This window comes from Anas platyrhynchos, chromosome 11, assembly GCF_047663525.1.
Source record: "Anas platyrhynchos isolate ZD024472 breed Pekin duck chromosome 11, IASCAAS_PekinDuck_T2T, whole genome shotgun sequence".
Lineage (NCBI taxonomy): Eukaryota > Metazoa > Chordata > Aves > Anseriformes > Anatidae > Anas > Anas platyrhynchos.
Window position 1 is genome coordinate 6,801,284 of NC_092597.1, and position 18,791 is coordinate 6,820,074.

Consider the following 18,791-nt stretch of genomic DNA (forward strand, 5'->3'; position numbering starts at 1 on the left):
GCAAAGCCCCCCCATGCAGTGGGAGTCAGGGCCCCTTGGAAGACTTCTTGCCTGTGTCTGGGGCGTCCCTGTGACACTGCTCACACACGGGCTGGGTGCGACCTCCCAGACGGCCACGGGGCTGGTTTCTAGCAGTAGCCCTGTCGCCAAACAGCAGTGAGGCAGAGAAGGGACACCGCTCCTGGCAGTACTTTTGTTTCAGAACCCTGGAGGTGCTTTTTGTAGGCCCACACTGTGATTACCTTGGTAGGGTAAGGACCCACTGAAGTCCTCCAGTGCAATCCTATTTAAAAAACTCAGTTTCCACTTGCCCAGAGCAGCACTTGACAAGTGACTCCTGAAACCACCTAGAACTCTGTGGCAAATGCTCTGCTCCAGCACTGTGCACGTTGCAGAGATCTTCCCACAGGCTTCTTTTCCAGACAGGATACAGGAACTCCCCAGTGGATGCTGATTTGAAGGAAATACACAGAAAGTGAGTGCCATGGGTGTTTAGCATCATAGTTTGAGGCAAAATAATATTCTTTCTGACACTACAAAGGGATATTTTTGCTCACTTTGCACCGACATTTTCCCCTTTAACCTACCTAATATGCATCACTAGCACAGCAAAATTAACACAACTCTGAGTTACCCGGTAACATTTCTGCATCATGTGCTCTGGTTAGTCGCTGGGTAGGGTGAAACTGTCCCTAGTTAGATGTGGTTACTTCCCCCCAGCCCCTTGTTCCGCACAGCCTCAGGCAGGGTGCTGCTTCCTGCGGGTGGGCGGCTGTGCTGCAGCGCTGCCCAGCACAGGACCCCGTCCCACTCCCCATTCACCAGCCCTTTTTGAGGCAGGCATGGGTCCTAGTGGGCAACACGGCAAATATGCCTTCAGAAGGGGAGCTGAGACCAAGCTGAGACCAGTCCCACGTGTGGGCTGGTTTCCATTAACTGTGTCTGTGCTGGCTGCTGTACTCAGCTGTGGCAGTGAAGCTGCTTTACCATCTCCCTGCACTGTGCTGTGCCAGCAGGAGGTTTGGACTCCTGAGATCAAATACGATGTTAGTCTTAAATGGCTTAGCAAAGAAAAACGCATCCCTTTGGAGCACTCCTTGTGCCTGCGTCCAGGCATCTACAACAGCAGTTGTTCCTTTTTCATATTTCTGTAGAGCAAAACAAATAATTTCCTTAGAATAAAGCAGTGCTGTGACTAGATCAGCACAAACTCTCCCTCCTTAATTTGTTGGATGTCATTATTTTAACACGTGTTCCAGTAATTAATGGGATCAGAGATAGGGCAGACTTGTGATAACATATGTAAATTCATACTTCGCCACTAGCTGATAAAGCCATTGAGCCACAGCTTAAAGGCACTGCCAGCTAGAGCTCTGTCAAATGCACTGTGTTAGTGAGCACGGAGCCAATAAACACAATTATCTACTTGGCTAACAGTCTCACAGAAGCATTATCATGAGAAAACCACGACAGTTCAGGATGGGTCCAAGATATTGCCAGCCAATATAAACAAATCTATGCCTACTTTGCTCCAGGGCAGCAATTTTTCTCCCACCAACACAGATTTTTTCACTTGCCTCAATCTGTATTTTTGGCATATGTGGGAAGCTATGTAAACTTCCCAGTTTTGTGGTTCTTTTCAGACCACATAAACCCTTTTCTGTGCTTTCTCTTAGATTTTGGGGTCTGCAAAGGAGATTATTTCTTTGAAATGTGTGCATAACTTGTAATACTTCAGCAGTCACCACTTCAATGCCTTAAGACCTGAGCAATACTGCCTTTAAAGTGCTACCAGCAGCTGGAAAGCCAGCACACTGTCCAGGTTGCTGTCTGTGAATTACCTGATTGACCTCATGCTGCATTTTGCTCTCAGCCCAAGCCCTAACAAGCACAGCTTATGTTTCCTGAAAACAACAATCTAAAAAATCAGATTGGTTCATGTCAATCTAGCTCAGGTCTTGATTCTACTTCTCTTCTGTGTGTGTGGTTGCTAAAATCCAAAATTTTGGCCACATCATGATCCAGCAAGAAGAAAGGGACTTTCCAAAGGTGAATGAAGTCTCATGACCATGATGTTTATGCACTTTGCCTGAAGTGCTAGCAACAGTTCTGGAACAGAAGCTAACAGGCAGGACTCTTCAGTGGGATGGCAAATGGCAGCCTCAGGAAAAGGAAAATTTGAAAATTCACCTGCAACTGCATTTCCCCTTGGTGGACTCCATATTTATAAGATCTCTGTAGCCACAACAGGCCCCAGGTCCAGGCCACAGATGGAGAATGTGGTTTTCTTCCAGTTTAATATATATAAATATACATATATATTTTAAACCACTTACATTTATTTCATTTTGAACCAGAAATAGTTCGGTTCTTCTGTGGACAGTTTTGTACTCAGCATTTCAGCTCAGTTTTCCTTTTCCTTCTCAGAAACTAGAGACAAAGCAATAGCATCGTGGTAGCTGTCTCATCCTGGCGGTCTGGGAAAGGCGGTGACAGAACACGGTTGGCCTGGACACAAACTGCCTGAGCCGGGTACCTGCAGTACCACATCTGCCTGACCCAAGAAGCTCTGAGACACCTGGGGAAGCAGATTTGCTCCATGGGAGACAGTCCCCTGTTTACAGGACAGAAAAAGACAGGGGAGAGCTCCTCTGGGTGGAAAATAGTATCTATAAGAGTCAGCAGTGCGGCCCCGTGGCCCAAACCTATTTCTGAGCCAGTATATAATCACCCAAACTGCACTCCTGGGGCTCCCATTGCTCCCAGCCCCGCTCAGCCAACCCTTCCCCAGTGCTAGGTCCTAGCTCAGCCTCTGGCTCTGCCAGCAGGTCCCCGCAGGAGCTGCTGGGGTCTGTCTGGTACAAGGGAAAGTGTAGCTACAAGCACCCAGGGCAGGGGACAGCCACCACGAGCACTTCAGCACGGCTGCTGCTGTATTGGAGCTGCAATCGTTTCTCAGGGCAGGCTGAGAGCAGTGGTAATTGGCAGAGCCTTATTAACTGCAGGGGAATTACGGTGATTTGCACTGGTTCAGCTCTGCCTTTAGCCAGCGGAGCCCTGAAAATCCAGCTAACGGGCGGGCTGCGTCTGCACTCCTGGTGCAGCATCATTAACCCTTCTGCTCAGGGAAGCCCCTTTCTTCTTTAGTTCTTGTTCCGAGTGGTTTTGATCTGGTGTCACTAGAGGCATGTGTAGCCACTTCCTTGCTGCTCATGCCAAACTCCTGATCCAATTACCACTGTATTCACAGATTTACAATATGTTAAGCTAACTCCATTAAGATCCACTATACAAATGTTTACCTTCAGCACATTTGGTCACTTAGTGGTTTCTTGCTTCATTTTGAACCCGTGTACAGTTACCATCTTGGTTGCCTTCTCAAAGGAGATTCACTCCTTCCCTGAGCAGATGGGCAAACACACCTTGGGCTGAGCCCTTGGGATGCTAATGAACTTTCTCTCCAGGGAGCCTTCCTGTACAGGAAAAGCACACCTCCTCGACAAAGGGATTTTAACACAGATCTCATACGGTTATAAACCAACAAACACCAAAGTGGAAGAAATACAATTATTTGCCACACTAGCGTGTTTTCTTTTTTTTTTTTTTTCTCCTTCCAGACACCCTCCATGATCCCAATCTGCTGCCCTGAATCAGTGGGTGTGCCTCTGCCACGTTGTTTCGCTGTGCTCTGGAGCAGCCTCCAGAAGTTCACCCCTGTTCTGGCCACACCAGGGTGAAGATGGGCTCTGCCAGGAGAAAGAGGACCTCCTCTTGGTGCTTTTAACAAACCACACAGCCACAGCTGCATAAAGAAAAGGCGCACACCTGAGAGCATACCTGATCCCAGATGTACTCTTCTCTTACGCACAGCACAGAGCTCTAACAGCATAGGGTTTGGGTGCTCTCTTCCCAGCTCTTGTGCCAGAGCCAATGCTCCACTGCCTGCAGTAAGGTCCTCCAGCTCCTCCAAAAACCAAACCTTCCAGAAAAATCTTTTTTTTTTTTTTCACCCCCTGATAGGACTTCTTTCCTCCTGGTTTATCTCCCTGACCTGGCTTATCATAGCATAAAATGAATGGAAAACCACCAAAGGTTGCACCATACAGGTGAAGGTACAGCAATAGCACAGAACAGCAGCTACGGTGTCTGTGCACCAAAACACATGGAATAACTTCATTAAGGTTTTATGCATATGTGGGAATTGCAAGGAGGAAGAGGAACAGCCAGCAGGTGGAAGAAAACTGCCCCATATGCTGCATTCGTAATATTAAAATAAATAAATAAATAAATAGCACAATACAGGCTTCTCTCTCAAAACAAAAGTAAAAATCCTGAAAATGCAGAACTGTACTCTGATATAATCTATACATCAAAACATTAATACACCAGGTTGATAAAAAAAGTCTCAGATTGAGAAGAAATGAACAGAAAGAAATTATCTCCTAGGTTACCACTTTCTGTTTGAATCTACAAAGGAATCTCTCAAACCTTCTAGAGAGAGGCAGCTTTTTGTCAGTGTCTTTCTTGTTTATCATGACAACCCACTTTTCTGCAGCTATTTGTTTAGCAACAGGCATGAAATATGGTCTCTTTTCATCCCTGTGTAAGTTACCTTCATTCTGCTGTTACAACAGGAAACACGCAAATCATTTCTGTCTTTTTTCCTCTATATGTTTGCAATCAGGAAACAATTACTGGAAATAAAATAAATGAAAAACAAAGCAAGTCAGAGGCCAACTAGCAGTTGGACATATTGCTGAATATAGCCCACTACAGATACCGATTTATTTTTGCTGTGAAAGACCACAGCTCTTTTCTTTGTCTTAGCGTTCTCAGCTTACTAACAATGCTGCCTTTCCTCTTATCTACTATTTATCCTGAGGAACTATTAAAAAGAAGGATTGGAGGAGGCTTCCTGCTGCTCCTGTCCCATTTCATCTCACAGAGACATAAGGAATTGCTGGTCAGGGAGAGGCCACTTGGCCAAAGCAGCCTGTGCCCTGTAGGTTTATCTCCTCGCTGCCAGCACAGCTCCCTCCAGCGCGCTGCCCTGTCACGGGAGAGCGATCGCCTCTCAGGAGTGTGAAGATAAACAGATTTGAAGCCTTCAAGGCATGTTCCCAGCACCTCCTCCCCCTCACACGCACACAGGCTCATCCTGCAAGTGCCCCCATGCATGACGTGGCTCTGGGGATGGATACGAAGATGTTTGAAGGGCCGCATGAAGCTGTGACTTACAGCAGCACGCCTTCACCAAGAATTCGGGCCGAACCGCTAAAGGCAACACCCAGGTGCAAGGAGTGAGCCAAGGGGAGGGGGGTGAGCTGAGGGGAGCCAAAAGCTGGGCAGCACGGGGGGTGGTTCTTTTGATGCTGAAATTACCACCCCCATCACCCACAGTCACTGGGATTTTATCTCAGCGAGGCTGCTGGAATCACTTGGGATCCCATGGGGACTTCTCAGTTTCTGGAGGCTCTGGAAGAGCCAAAGGCAGGAGGCACGGCTGGATCGCGGTGCCCTGTGGGGCAGCAGGAGGAGATCAGAGGCAGGAGCACTGCCGTGCGGCTCTCCTGCAAGCACAGCCACAGGCAACCTTGGTTCATCTGATGCAGTTCAGCGCCTTGCAACATGCTGTGCCTGTACCGGGGTGGCACAAGGGCTTGTGTGGCCAAGCAGGGAATCGGATCAGTCAACCGAACCTGATGGAAATAACACTGGGGGGAAACTACAAGCATTTTTTGCTGGAATTAAGTCCCTGGTTCAGTTTAGCATGTGGCACACACACATGTGCCTGCAGAGCATGGAGAGCAGGAGAACAGCCAGCAGTTAAGGCTGCTGGTAGTTTCAGCCGTGCTGCTATCCAGGATCTAATAATTACCCTGGGATTATGTTTCCTAAATAGTAAATAACATTTTGCTGTTATTCATGTTCTGGTATCTCTGGAAGATCACAGTGGCCAAATGTTAGCGCATGGCAGAACTTGTTGCATCAGGCAAATAACGCATGTACAAAATACACACCTTACGCGCATCCAAATGTTCATCCTACCTAGGTAACTAGGAAAACTGTGTGTGGAATGGTTTTCTGCCAGGCAAGTGAGTGAAATTGGCCTAATGTGCTCAGCTGAGCAGCAGGCCAGTGCAAGTTATAGCCTGGAAAACTTAGCATCCCACTCCATGTCAGCATGCTGTTGCAGCAGCTAAACCATCATGCTGTAGACTAACCAGATGAGAAAACCCTCACCAAGCAGAGAGCCAACCAAATCTTCCTGAGTATTGAAATTCCTGCCAATTTCAGGAGACAGAAAGGGACAAATGCTCTTTCTGAGGTGCCCTGAGCGAGCTACAGCCCCATCCCTGTTAGCACCACCAGTGTGGGATGCCCTGAGTCACACCCTGTGGCTCAGCTCCCCGTCCCCATCTCATCCCGCCCCTGCTGAGCTGCAGCCCAGTCTGCAGCCCCCAGTGAACAGATTCAGCTATTCAGTCATCATGTTAGATAGAACACGACGAGGATTAATTTCTTCATACAGTGAGAGATCAGCTGAGCCAGCCTGTTTGCACCTTAAGAATCAATTACATAACTAGACTTTTTTCAATATTAAACAAAATGTAACTGACATTTGCTTTCCTAATTCTGAAATTTTTCATGTACTTAAGTAATTTCGTTTTATTTCACTTATATAAATGTCTACATTTTTTTCAAGTGAAAATTAGGTTTTAGAAGTGTTTACAGTCTTGACAAACTTTGAATTCTCACTGTGGAGAACAGTAAAAATTAATTTCTTTGGGAAAAAAAAGGCATAATTTTTAGCTCCATGTTAACTGAGCTCAACTATATTATTTTTGTCTTGGATGAAGCAGCACCTCTTATTTTTTAATAGTTAATTTTGAATTACACTAACAGAAAAGCAGTTGTAAGATTCTGATTAAGCATAGTGAATTGTTTTTTTACTAACCTGTAAAATAATTAGTCTGTGAATCTTCAGCATAGGATATATATGATTGCTTAATACTGTTAACACAGGAGGATGCCCACAATTATTGGACTGAGAGTCTACATACAAATGAACAGTTTCCTCATCCCCTTGTTTTTGGTCCATTTCTATAAGCTGACAGAGAAAGTAAGGCATTTATTTAAAAATTTGCATTTCAGCAAGCAATAGTAAATGAAAAATAATTAGGAATGAAATTATTAAGGATGGATGACTAATTGTTGGGCAGCAATTCATAGAATGGGGGGAAGAGTCATAAATCCATCAAACACTTTCCGCAACTGCATTTATTGTATGTCATAACCAGAAAATAATGTGCGATAGCTATTCAGCATGAAGAAAATACATTCACAGAAACTGCAGCTTCAGGCACTTCCAAGCTTTTCTATATAGCAACCACCCAGAAACTCAATTACCTGAGCAAGGGAAAAAAGCAGGCTTTCAGGACAAAGGGATGGCATGGCATGGAGAGGGTAACCTCTATTAAAGTGGCATAGTTTGTCATATCTGACAACCCACTGAAGAAAGTTATCACTAGTTAAGGGCCTGACCCTGCATTCCTTAAGTAGACAAAAATCCCTTTGAAGTCAGTGCAGCATCCTGCTCAGATAACTATATCAGGATTTGGCAATTAATGAAAACTTTTAATTTCTTAAGCAGATTATAGAAGGCTTTCCCTGAAAACAAACAAACAAACAACCCTGTTACTTGTTACTCCCAGCAACTCCTAGGCAACGCAGGTTTGTTTCCAACAGCTCTTATAGCACAGTAGCTGTTTCTTACTAACTAGGAATTACCAAAAGTCAGAACCACATTGTTTTCTATTTGCATTGATCTGCCTTAAGTGTTCTTCTCTAGCTGATGTCTAGTTGAAGGTTTTGACAGCTTTGCATTCAAAAGGTCAGTAACCAGTCCTCAGGGCAATTTGATTTAAACCTTTAGCATTTTACTTACTCCCAAGCAGCAGTGCATAGTAAGACATGCGTATTTGCAGCCTCTAAAAGGTCATACTTTGCAGCCCTTGAAAAAAAAAAAATCTGAGTAAGAAATATTTCAACTTGTAGAAAATATCAGAAAAGCTATCAGACAATTACAAAAACATTTTCCATTAAACTTCCACTAAAAAGGGCTTAAGAAACACAAATTGCGATGCACGTTTTAGTCTGTGGTATATTTCAGCTGAAAGTTTTACACTATCACATTTAGGAAGGCTGCCTTATCTGTCTTTCCTCAAGAGGCATGCTCACTTAATGTTTGTTCAGGTTTTCCAAGGCACTTTGCTTCCCCCCTCCCCCCAAAATCCCAAGCCTCTCTCTGGGACGAAAACCTGAAACCTACAATGCGGAATTTGTTTGAAGTCTCATTAAGCAAGAAACCTCAAATTAAGGACAGCTCAGCAAAACAAAACATTTTTCTACAGAGTCACGTGGATGTAAAACAAGTATTACATAGAAGTTCTCCCTCATTATCCCCTTTGTGAGCTGTTTGTATTCTGATTAGTGTGCTAATGATATATGTTTCACACAGAAAAAGCAATTAAGTCTCTACTTCAAAGAAAAATGACTTAGTATAAGAGTACCAAAGCTTGTGCTTGCTTCTCATGCTGATTTTGTGATGACATAGAGCAACGCAGCAGCTAGTTAAATGCTTAATTCTCATTGATAAGAATGGAAGATAGTAGGTATTGGTTGCCCTTTAAATGTACAGACATTTCAATAAGGTGCTTCTGTGGCATCAGAGGTATGGTTTTGTTGTTGTTAGTGGTGGTCTAACTGCAGATAAATACATGAGCTCCGCTCAGTTCACATCCTAAGAACTGCATGTTGATTCCTTTAAATAAATGGTTCATTAAAAAAAGGAGATGTTAAAATAAACTGCACACAAAAAGCAGAATCTCATACAAAGGAAATCATTTGATAAGATCCTATGTGAAGAATCCAAGCACCACAACAAACTAATTAACAAGAAACAGAAAGGAAAACACAAATAGACAGTATGAAGAATGACAGACAAAAAAAAAAAAAAAAAAAAAAAAAAAAAAAAGCCTAGTCTACTGCTTTAACAATCTACACTATTTTTGACCACACAAGAAATGTGTGGTCAAATGTAAAACACAATAAAATGAAATGAAAACAGTATTTAAAAACACACATCTTCAGTTTTAAATATTTCATATGTGTTTTAGTATGTTCTCATTCTAATGATGTAATTTCCACTCTAGGGACTTGATAAAAGTATCATGTATTTACTAAGTAACGTTTAAGCTACACTGGAGAAAAAAAAAAAAAAGAACAAAAGAAAAAAAGGAAATCTGTGCTGATCCAGGTCACGTTTCATGCTGAAGGTATGCCAGAGACTTCTGTGGATTTCCATGAGACACAAACAGATTTTGGTAAAGACAGTCAATTAGTGAAACAGCACCACAACTGTGGTATGGATTTACAGAGTAAATCAAACCCCCAAGCAGCTGGTAGTTTGCAAAGTAAGTTTATGTATGAAACAATGAAGTTAGAGAGGAGAAAAACAGGGTAAAGAAGGAAAATCATTTGCCTACATTTGGTGCATGATATACTTAACCATGTCTCTAGTTAAAAATAAAAAGTTTATACATTAGATATGACTCGTTAATACTATTAAAACATTTTAAGTCACGTCTCCTTCAAGTAGCCCAAGTGAAGCCTCAGTTGCACTTCAAATAAATTGTTTTAGCCTCCTAAGAACCCACAGTTCTGCCTCACGATGCAGTAAGAATGCTGAGGTTACGGTTGATCACACCACTTGATAAAAAATGAAAGATCTGAGATAATAAAAACCTAGCATAAAAAGAGAAGAGTTTTGAAGGAGAAAAAATAAATACGAAAAAAAAAAATCCCTCCCCAAATACTAAGTTACTGTTGGATATTTCTTATTCACACTTAAAGCCTTGTTTCTGTAACACCACAACACAGAACATTTACACATATACAACAATCCTTAGAGTAAATGAGAAATTTAGAGAAAGACAATTCTAGAGAAAGACCAAAATACCAAAAGTCAATACAAATCAAATTACTGATATAGATTGAAAATCTAAGAAAACCTCACTCACAGTAGTGAGTGAAAATCTTGCCTATGTAGACCTTTGAATTAAAAGCAGTTTATACCACAAGCCCTGTGCATTTCTTAGTTGAGCTTATTTTGTACTTCATTTTACTTTATGTTAAATAATTTAGTTGTTTGCATTACATTTATTTATTCAGGCTTAACACTAAACAAAGTTAATACAGATACACCAGTTGCTATATAACTATAGTAACTAACGAACAAATAAATTTCAACAGTCATCCTGGTTAAACACTGAAACAAATAGTTCAACTTAGTCAGAAAAGTTAAGCTCCTGAAAAATTTGTAAGAGGTTTTATACTGTGCTTGGAACAGCTAACCACATCTTGTAAGAAGATTGCTGTATAAATCACTTTCCCGTTCCACTTCAGGCAACAGGAATCAGATTTACTCTTCCTATTGATGGGATATCAAAACCAGGATAAAAATAATAATAATGGGATAGGAATTACTAAAAATATCGTGTGTGCATCCTTCCCAGCCCAGCACTCCCTCAGGCGCGGCGGCAGGCGCCATCTTGCGGCCTGGCGCCCCGCGCTGCCGGGCCTCCATTTGGCGGCGAGCGGCCGGCCCGGCCCGCGGGCAGCAGGAGCTGGGCTCTGCGTGTTGCTAAAAACCAGTCACACAGGCGAGGTAACGACTGCTGAGGAAGGAAGGCATCAGCCAGGGGGCTCAGCATCATTCCACAAGGAAAAGGTCAAGATTCTTAGCCATGTTTTTCAGATTCTATTAAAATCGGTTTGAATCTGTAATTCTTTGCAGAAGCTGCTATCAATGACAGTGAACACTACTGCTTACAGCTTGTACCCTTGGCAAAGTCCAGAAAAAAATATCAAAAACACCTACTGATTTTCATGGCGCTGTTTAAATTTAAGTAAGAGAAATCATTCCTTTCACAGCCATCCTATCCCTTGCTTCCTGCTCCATCCTCTGCATCTTGCTCAAGTCTTCCATTAAAAGATCTTTACAAATTTATGCTTCTTCATCAAATCCGCACTTTGTAAATATCAACACTCTATACTCTTATCAATGGATTGGTACATTTAGCTCAAACCTACCTGGGAAATGTTTTCTGCCTATCATCTGGCACTGTTGGGCGTTAGAAGTAATAGAATTGTGAACAAAGGCGGTGAATGTACAAGGAAGCAGTTTAGGTGTAATCTGTAATGCTCTGGTAAGGGGGCTGCAGCTGGCACACAGACCCATACCTGGAAGCGTTTCTGGTGACAAAATTTCCTAAGTGTTCACAGTGGTATCTTTAGAGTCACCCTCCAAAAATCCGAATGCATGTTTCAGGGAATGTGGATGTGTCAAAATAGAAGCACAAAGGGACACGCAGCAGATCCAGCACAGTATTGCCCCAGTTGGTCAATCCAGCACATTTTTTTTCTGCCAACCCTCCAGAAACCTCCAAGATTCCTTGCATCGCCATGTGGTGGCCTTCTGGCAGAGGTTAAAGAACCTAGTCTCCTGTAAAAGCCACGGTTTGCAATCTTAGGACTCCATGAGATGCTTCAAGACAACAGTACCCACTTCCTTATGACAGTTGGGTGACCTAGACCAACTCTTCACCAGGATATTATTACCCATAGGGATATCTTTTCAGATCCAGAACACAAGGCTCTGTAGCAGCAGCCTCTTGTCCTTTCTGAAGATCTCCATGCATCCAAGCACCCGCAGCCATATGAGCTGTCACATTGTTCCTTGTTTTTATCTTGTGCCTGCATTCCCCCGGTCTCCCCGTGTTCCCTGCACGTGTTCAGGCACCAGAGTTGTGTTGCCTTCAGCCTGTGGCATCCTCCAGAAGGGCTGTGTCCCACCACCCTGCCTCAGTATTTAGCATCATTGATCCTGTTCTCACACTTAACCGGCTGTTATTACCATTCCTCAACAAACCTGCTTTAAAGCCTGCAGCAGGGGACTCTTCACCTTCTGTTACCCACCACTTATCAGTGTGAACACTCGGTTCAGGCCCAGCTGGTTACAAACCGTCCCCTAACATGTTCCTTTCTTAGTCTGTAACAGCACCAAAACAATTCTGACAATTCATACCTTAGGGTGGAGAAAAAGGCTTTCTTCTGCTGCCAGAAATCACAAGCTTCCAGCTTTGCCCATCTTGGGAGTCTCCATCCAGTACCTGCCCACCTATGACTTCCTGCTGCCCTTTCTTACTCTCACTGCATGGTTTCATCATCTGCCTCAAGGTCTTTGTGAAGACCTTGGTGATGTCCTGCTGTTCATTCTCCCTGATGCTGTGAACTCTGCTTACTTCTCCTATAGCTCTTTCATTGGGCAGCTCAGCACCTTGCCCACAGCACAGCTCCTGTGGGTAAGGCCAGAGAGTCCTCAGCTCCCAGAAGAGGCACCAGGCACTCCATGGCAGCAGCAGCATCCTTCCCCAGGAGCCCCAGGAGCTCCCTCCCTCTGGCACACCACAGTGCTTTCCATGGCTGGTATGGGAGACCATACCCTGTGGCACATCCCCACCACTACTGGGCAGTCCGTGCTGTTTAGGACCAGAGTTTTGGGCCCTTTTCTTTGCCCTGCTGCACTCACCACTGATGTCTGTCAGCTGTGTGCTTGTGACCAGCTGAGAAGGGTGTTCCCACAGCAGGTGAACAGGGCCAGACAATCAGCTGGAGTTTCTGTGGGGAATCCACCTTTGCCTTTCTGCTGTGTAGTGTTTCTAGGCTGACAATACAATGAAGGCTTGCAGTTAGCTACAGTTTTTATAAAAACATTTCTTTAATTTTTCAAAGATTCCATGTCCAGGAGCAGAATGCAAGGAAACACTGTTTCTGTACCTCAACAGCTACATAAATGCAGTACTTTATTATGGTGGAACTACTGCCCGTAATGTACTTATCAGTACTAAAAAAAAAATAAATCAATCAATTCCTTTTAGTTCAAGACTAGTGACTTGCACTTCAAATAACCAAGCCACAACTTATTAGAATAAAATTTTATTTACTGCTCTCAGGATCCTTATTTTATACTTTAAAGTATGCAACAAATACTGCTACATTCAAATCTATACAGATTTACTGATATATCATTCATGTTTTTACAAAACTGCATATAGATTTGGGAAATCTGTATAAGTTACCTCTATTTACACGTAGTATTCTCAGCTCTAACAACCTAGTCAAAGAATAAAACCAAGTGGGATTTTAAAAATCCCGTAAGACCCATTATGTTTGTTACATAATTTACATATTTTTAATAGAGATGTGCTACACGTCCTTCTTGCATATTTGTAAAGACTGTGACTAAACAGAAATTTGCTGGCCAAAGCTAGGTACTATCATATCCTCAGATCATATTGGTAACAAAATGTTCAAAGTAGAGCAAGACAGGTATATAATTTTTTTCTTTTAGAACCAAGTTGGCAACTCGTTTTAACCAGCACTTGCTCAAAAAAAAGTTAAAATTAATACAAAAAAAGTCCACATTTACAAAAGAAATCAAACTGATATTTATATGACAAATTGATCTACAATAAATTGCACATTGTTGGTTATGACTTTGGTTATACTGTATTAACAAGTTTGGTTTCTAGACTAACAGTGGAGAAAAAATATAAAAACGCAGCTATAGAAACTAGCATAACCTGTAAACATATTACAGAACCAAATTCTGCCCCTGGTTACATGTGCATAACCGCTGTACAGTTCTGAGAAGTTTGCACATATCAGACTGCTGAACTTGGCCCAGAAAACCCTGTAAACATGTTCTTTATTGTTATGTAGTGCAATACTGCAAGAATGGATAATAAAGGCCTCTAACTACCAGTAACTAATACTTTGTGATACTCATAAAAATTTTGCTTTAAGATTAATTTGTTGCAAAAAGGCTGAATTGAAAACATTATCCATCGTTGAACTACAAATTTATCCAAAAAAAGTGATGAACACTCAATAAACCAATGACAGTATACAAATTCAGACAAAAAAAGGATATAATTTCTCATTACAAATCAGACTTATGCTGCTTGTGTCTTATAAAAAGTCCTGATTTTGTTACAGTTCTAACAAAAGCAAGATAGAAACAAATTTTTTAAAAAATGTGTAAGCAAGTCAGTGTTCTGCAAACTGATAGCTGATGATGCAAATAAATGCTTTACAATGTTTTACCTAATATGCTGAATTATAAGGTGCTTTGGACAGATCTGTAGCAAACAGCCTGAAGCAGCACAGATGATGATATTGCATTACACAAAGTGTGTGTGTATTTTTAACTGATTAATAATTTCAGTTGTTTCTCTTAAAGCAGCAATTCAAATTTACAACCTCTGCAAAGATTTCTTCACAGTTTTACTTCAGTAGTTTACTGCAGGACAGTCTGTCAAATACTGTAAGAGGCAACTGCTTAAAAACATTTTAGTTTTTGACTTACTTGGTACTGGCCCATCCAATGTATGTACTGTAGTTATCAGCAAAGTACACAAAATTGTGGAAATGGCAATATGCATTTTCGAAAGCTAGTGTTTTTTTAATACTTATTTTACAAGTGATATTATGAAGATTTAATATCCACGTGGCTAAATACAACGGTAGTCCCTGGAAAATTCAAATCTGTTTGTAAACCCTTAAAATGAAGTTGCAGCACTGGACCGATACGATTTTTGTCTGTGGCTTAATCAACCCCATCAAAACCCTGAGTATTTTCAATCGCTAGAAGAAGTTTATCCCATAAATCTTCAAAGGAGTCATAAGGAGGCAAATCCAAGCGATTAAAGCTGAAAAACAGAAGAAAACTCTTTAAGTATTTTTACTGCTGACTTACAGACATAGTTTACCTAAATTAAATACTCACCAGGTATGAGCTCTTGGCAGTTTTTCTGGGGTACCCCACTGTTCAACTGTAAACAATTGTGGTCCATTTGAACCTGCAGGGAAGAGTACTTCAATTCTCACCTGATTATAAGATTCTTTTCTTAATCATTAGAAATTCAAATTATGAAATATATTGTTATTTTGTCATCCAATTCTGAATTTAGTACAGGAGCTACCTGTGTGAATCAAATGCAGTGTATACAATGGTCATCAATCCCAATTTACTGATACTTATAATTATTTCGTGCTACATCTTAATTTCAAGAGACTTTTACACTTTTAACTCCAAAGTCTAAGAGCTAAAAGCATATGCATAGTATCTAGCATTGAAAATTTTATACAGAAGAGAGTTCTATAAACACATTTTTATAAATATATATTTTTTACATGTAAAAATTTAGACATGTTTATCATAAAGTGCCAAGCTTTAAAACCTGCCAGAAATTATTTGGTATCTACCTTTAGCTAGGCAACAGCAGAGCAAACTGAGAACTTTCTGAAATGCAGAGACCATACATGTAACTCCAGAGATGTGGATAGGCACCTGAGAGAACTTGTGGCTAGCAGCTGTAGCTTCTGCTACACCTGTGTCTTCAGCAAGTGTCTTACAGCATGTCATAACTGAAAGTTTCTTGAATCTATCAACTAGCCCCAAGTGGATACAAAGGGTATTTTGTAACCACTTCCTTAAGATGTTGAGAACATTTGTGTGTCTGAAAAAAGACCATGTAATACAAAATCACTGCTTTGTCAGAGAACAGGAGATGATCTCTGATGTTGGGTGCTATTCTACAAGGAGACCATGAATACAAATAGGAAGCTCCCAAGAAGGAGTAGCCCTCTGCCTCTAAAATGGAAGATGTGAAATGTTTCAGATGAGTAGTAGTAATGACAGCTGATGTACACGGCTAAAGGTACTCTACACAACACCTACAAAAGCATTTCAGGTTTAGAATTCAGATTGTTACCTTTCTTTTTTTCATGACTCCTCCAAAATGCTTTTTTTTTTTTGACTATAGAAGCTACAATTAGCAGTTCAAAAAGATTTCATTTGTGGTTTTATGGAGAAATGAAAAAAGAAGTGTATACATATTCATAATAAAATGAAATGATAATGCTAATAACAAACATACACAGTATACCCTTAATAAATAAGATTACTGCACACAAAGTTGCAGAAGTAGATTTGGAAGATATTAGCCAACACATATTAAAAAAAAATAATAAACGACAGACAATACATCCCCAAAGTGGAAATAAAACAAGAGGAGGAGAAAATCCTCCCACTACTATTAGCATACACAAAAAGGCAGGAAATAACAACCAGTGCACAGAAACTACACTATGTACAAGTTTAGTGAAAGAATTTGACAGACGAGAGCAAACACTGAGCACTTCATCCTAAAATATCAAGTGGGATGGATAGAAGAGTAGTTGTGGGAATATTTCCAGCTCCATAGTTGTTCAGCACAAAGGGCTGGTTAGAAAAGGCAACGAGAAAGCATGCCCAGAAGAAGGATGAAGTGGAGAAGCAGCTCTATATACCTGGCTATGTATTCTACTATGCGAGATGAAGATGAAACTCTCTTTTAACAGCTACGTGGGAGTAAGCCTGTGTTTTAGCTGTCCAACTCATAAACTGAGGGCTGACAAGGCAGAACAGGGGCAAAGACAAGAAATACAAACAAGAAAGCCCCATCTGTTTTGTTCCCTAGATCTCGAATTTCGGTCGATGAGCACTCCGTTTTTCTGAGCAGAAATCCCTCGCTTGGCCACCAGAGGGAGAAGTGCCGCTAGGAAGCACGCCCCACGGAACAGCCCAGACGTGGGGAGCAGGAACAAAGTGGCAGCCCGGCAGCAGCAAAAAGCCACGTACCAACACGGAGCGCTGAAGAACCACCTACAGTTCTTCAAATACAAGCAGGTACTGGAAATGTGACTGTGCTCAATACTGGGGTTTAGTGAGGATGGCATGCTGACCACAGTAAAGCAGAAATAACTGTAAAAGAAAGAAACAAAAAGCACTGTGCAAGACAACTGCTCATCGAATTTTTCATCAGGAGTGAACAGAACTAGAGAAATGCCAGAAAACTGCCTAAGGATATTGCAATCCCTGGGCAGCAGGGAGCTAAGAGCTACAACAGTTTCTTTCCATACATCTTTCCTTAATTCTATACCCCTGGCAGTATTTTTAGATGAATAAAAAAAAATCCCAGTGGCAGAATTTTGATCAAGTTCCTTTGTGATAAACATGTACTGCAGCTCCAGCAGTACCATAGATCAGGTGCAACAGCAGACACATGGCTCAAGTCCACTGCAGACACTGTCCTTCGCATCGGAACTCACAAGTCATTCACTGATGGAATGGAAAAAAAAGGTAAACCAAGTATTTAAGACGGAAATGATGACAGGGTCAAATAGGAAAGGTGAAATAACAGCAATAACATCTGGTATTTGTTCATAATTCTGCTGTTTCATAAACAAATCACCATCTTGTTTACAAAGAAGGAAATGTTTATTCATTGTTCACTCATTTGCATTCACATTTTAGCCTTAATAAAATAGTCTAGCAGAAAACATAGTAGCTGATGGCAGCTGAAAACAGATTTCCCAGAAGCAAAAACATCCCCACCCTTTGTGGGCTGTTCTATCTGCTTGCCCACAGTCTTACCACAGTGGGCTTTCTGGCTTTGCTATTAAAGTCTACTCCCCACAGCCATCTGCTTATTCCACCCTCCGTATGGTAGGCTCACTACTTCTCTTTTGTCTTTACGTTTAACTCATGTCATTTCAGCAGTCCAATTCACAGTATATCCTTACAAACAATTGTATCTAAGTGCGGCTTGTGGGCAGATAAAAGCAGTTAGGGAACTCAAGAATCTGCAGTTAACTGCTGATGCCAGCACGTCTTTGCACTTTATGCAACAGAATCTTCTGTAAGCTGAATAAGGTGTTAAACAGGGATTTCTGCAGCTCTTTAGAGCTTCAAAGTCTAGATTCATTGGAAAAGTCCTATACATTTAAAAACTTTCTGAAAAAGAGAATTAAAATGAAGTATTTCTAGAACATGGGAAATGTGTGTGTGATCTAAGTGAGTCTTCGCTAACTCTTCTTCTTATACCTGTCAGAATACATTCATTTTAAAGCACAAATTGAAAAAGAAATGTTTAATGTCAAATACTGTGAAAGTATCATTCAGTATCATGTATTATTAATTAACTGTGAACACAATCATAAGTACTCACCATACAGCTCCGCAAACCCATTCATAGGTACACGTGATGTGCCAGTAACAAATTGCAGTAATCTTATTCTCTTTTCAGAGTCCATCATTAAGACTGCCTGTGTATGATAATAATTACAATTAAAGTTTTAGTTGAGAAGTTTAAATTATGATTTTACACAGAAGATTTTTTCTTTATTTTACATATATGTAAGAATATATATATATATTTAATGACATGTCGTCTACTTCTTTGCCTCTTGCTAAATAGCCATTAAGTCAGCAATTTTTAATGTGGCACTAGTAAGAATATGGTTACTCATTTTGCAAGTTGTAAAATACTTCCCTTGAAGATTCAGCCTCTATATTTTTTTATTTTAAGTTTCTTGATGTGATGAACTAGCAGCCAAATTCCTGTTTTATCAAACAGAAGACTTTAATGCCTCTTTAGTATAGCAGTGCACAGAAAACTACACAGAAATATTCAACCCCCGACTTTTTTTTTCTTTTTTTTTCTTTTTTTTTTTTTTTAAAGTAAGTTATCAGTAGCATGTTATGTTTTTATCGTGCATCTCATGTATGGTTTTCTTCCCAACTTTCTCAGGGGTTTTAGTGTACAAATATTTACCTAACTACT

The 18,791-nt window shown here is 41.1% G+C and overlaps 1 protein-coding gene across 4 annotated transcripts in view; it reads right to left on the minus strand.

The window, feature by feature from the left end:
• Nucleotides 1-13,043: 13,043 nt before the first annotated feature.
• NEDD4 (NEDD4 E3 ubiquitin protein ligase) overlaps nucleotides 13,044-18,791 on the minus strand; it is a 54,461-nt gene continuing 48,713 nt past the window's right edge. For 3 of the 4 annotated variants that reach the window (XM_038184986.2, XM_038184987.2, XM_038184985.2), the window contains 3 exons: nucleotides 18,177-18,273; nucleotides 14,912-14,984; nucleotides 13,044-14,834 (listed from right to left, as the gene is read on the minus strand). In XM_038184986.2, the coding sequence (XP_038040914.2) occupies nucleotides 14,732-14,834; nucleotides 14,912-14,984; nucleotides 18,177-18,273 (273 nt within the window). In that variant the 3' untranslated portion in view covers nucleotides 13,044-14,731. Of the gene's footprint in view, nucleotides 14,835-14,911; nucleotides 14,985-16,807; nucleotides 16,931-18,176; nucleotides 18,274-18,791 lie in introns of all 4 variants that reach the window. The other variant, XR_005268606.2, reaches the window with a different exon arrangement.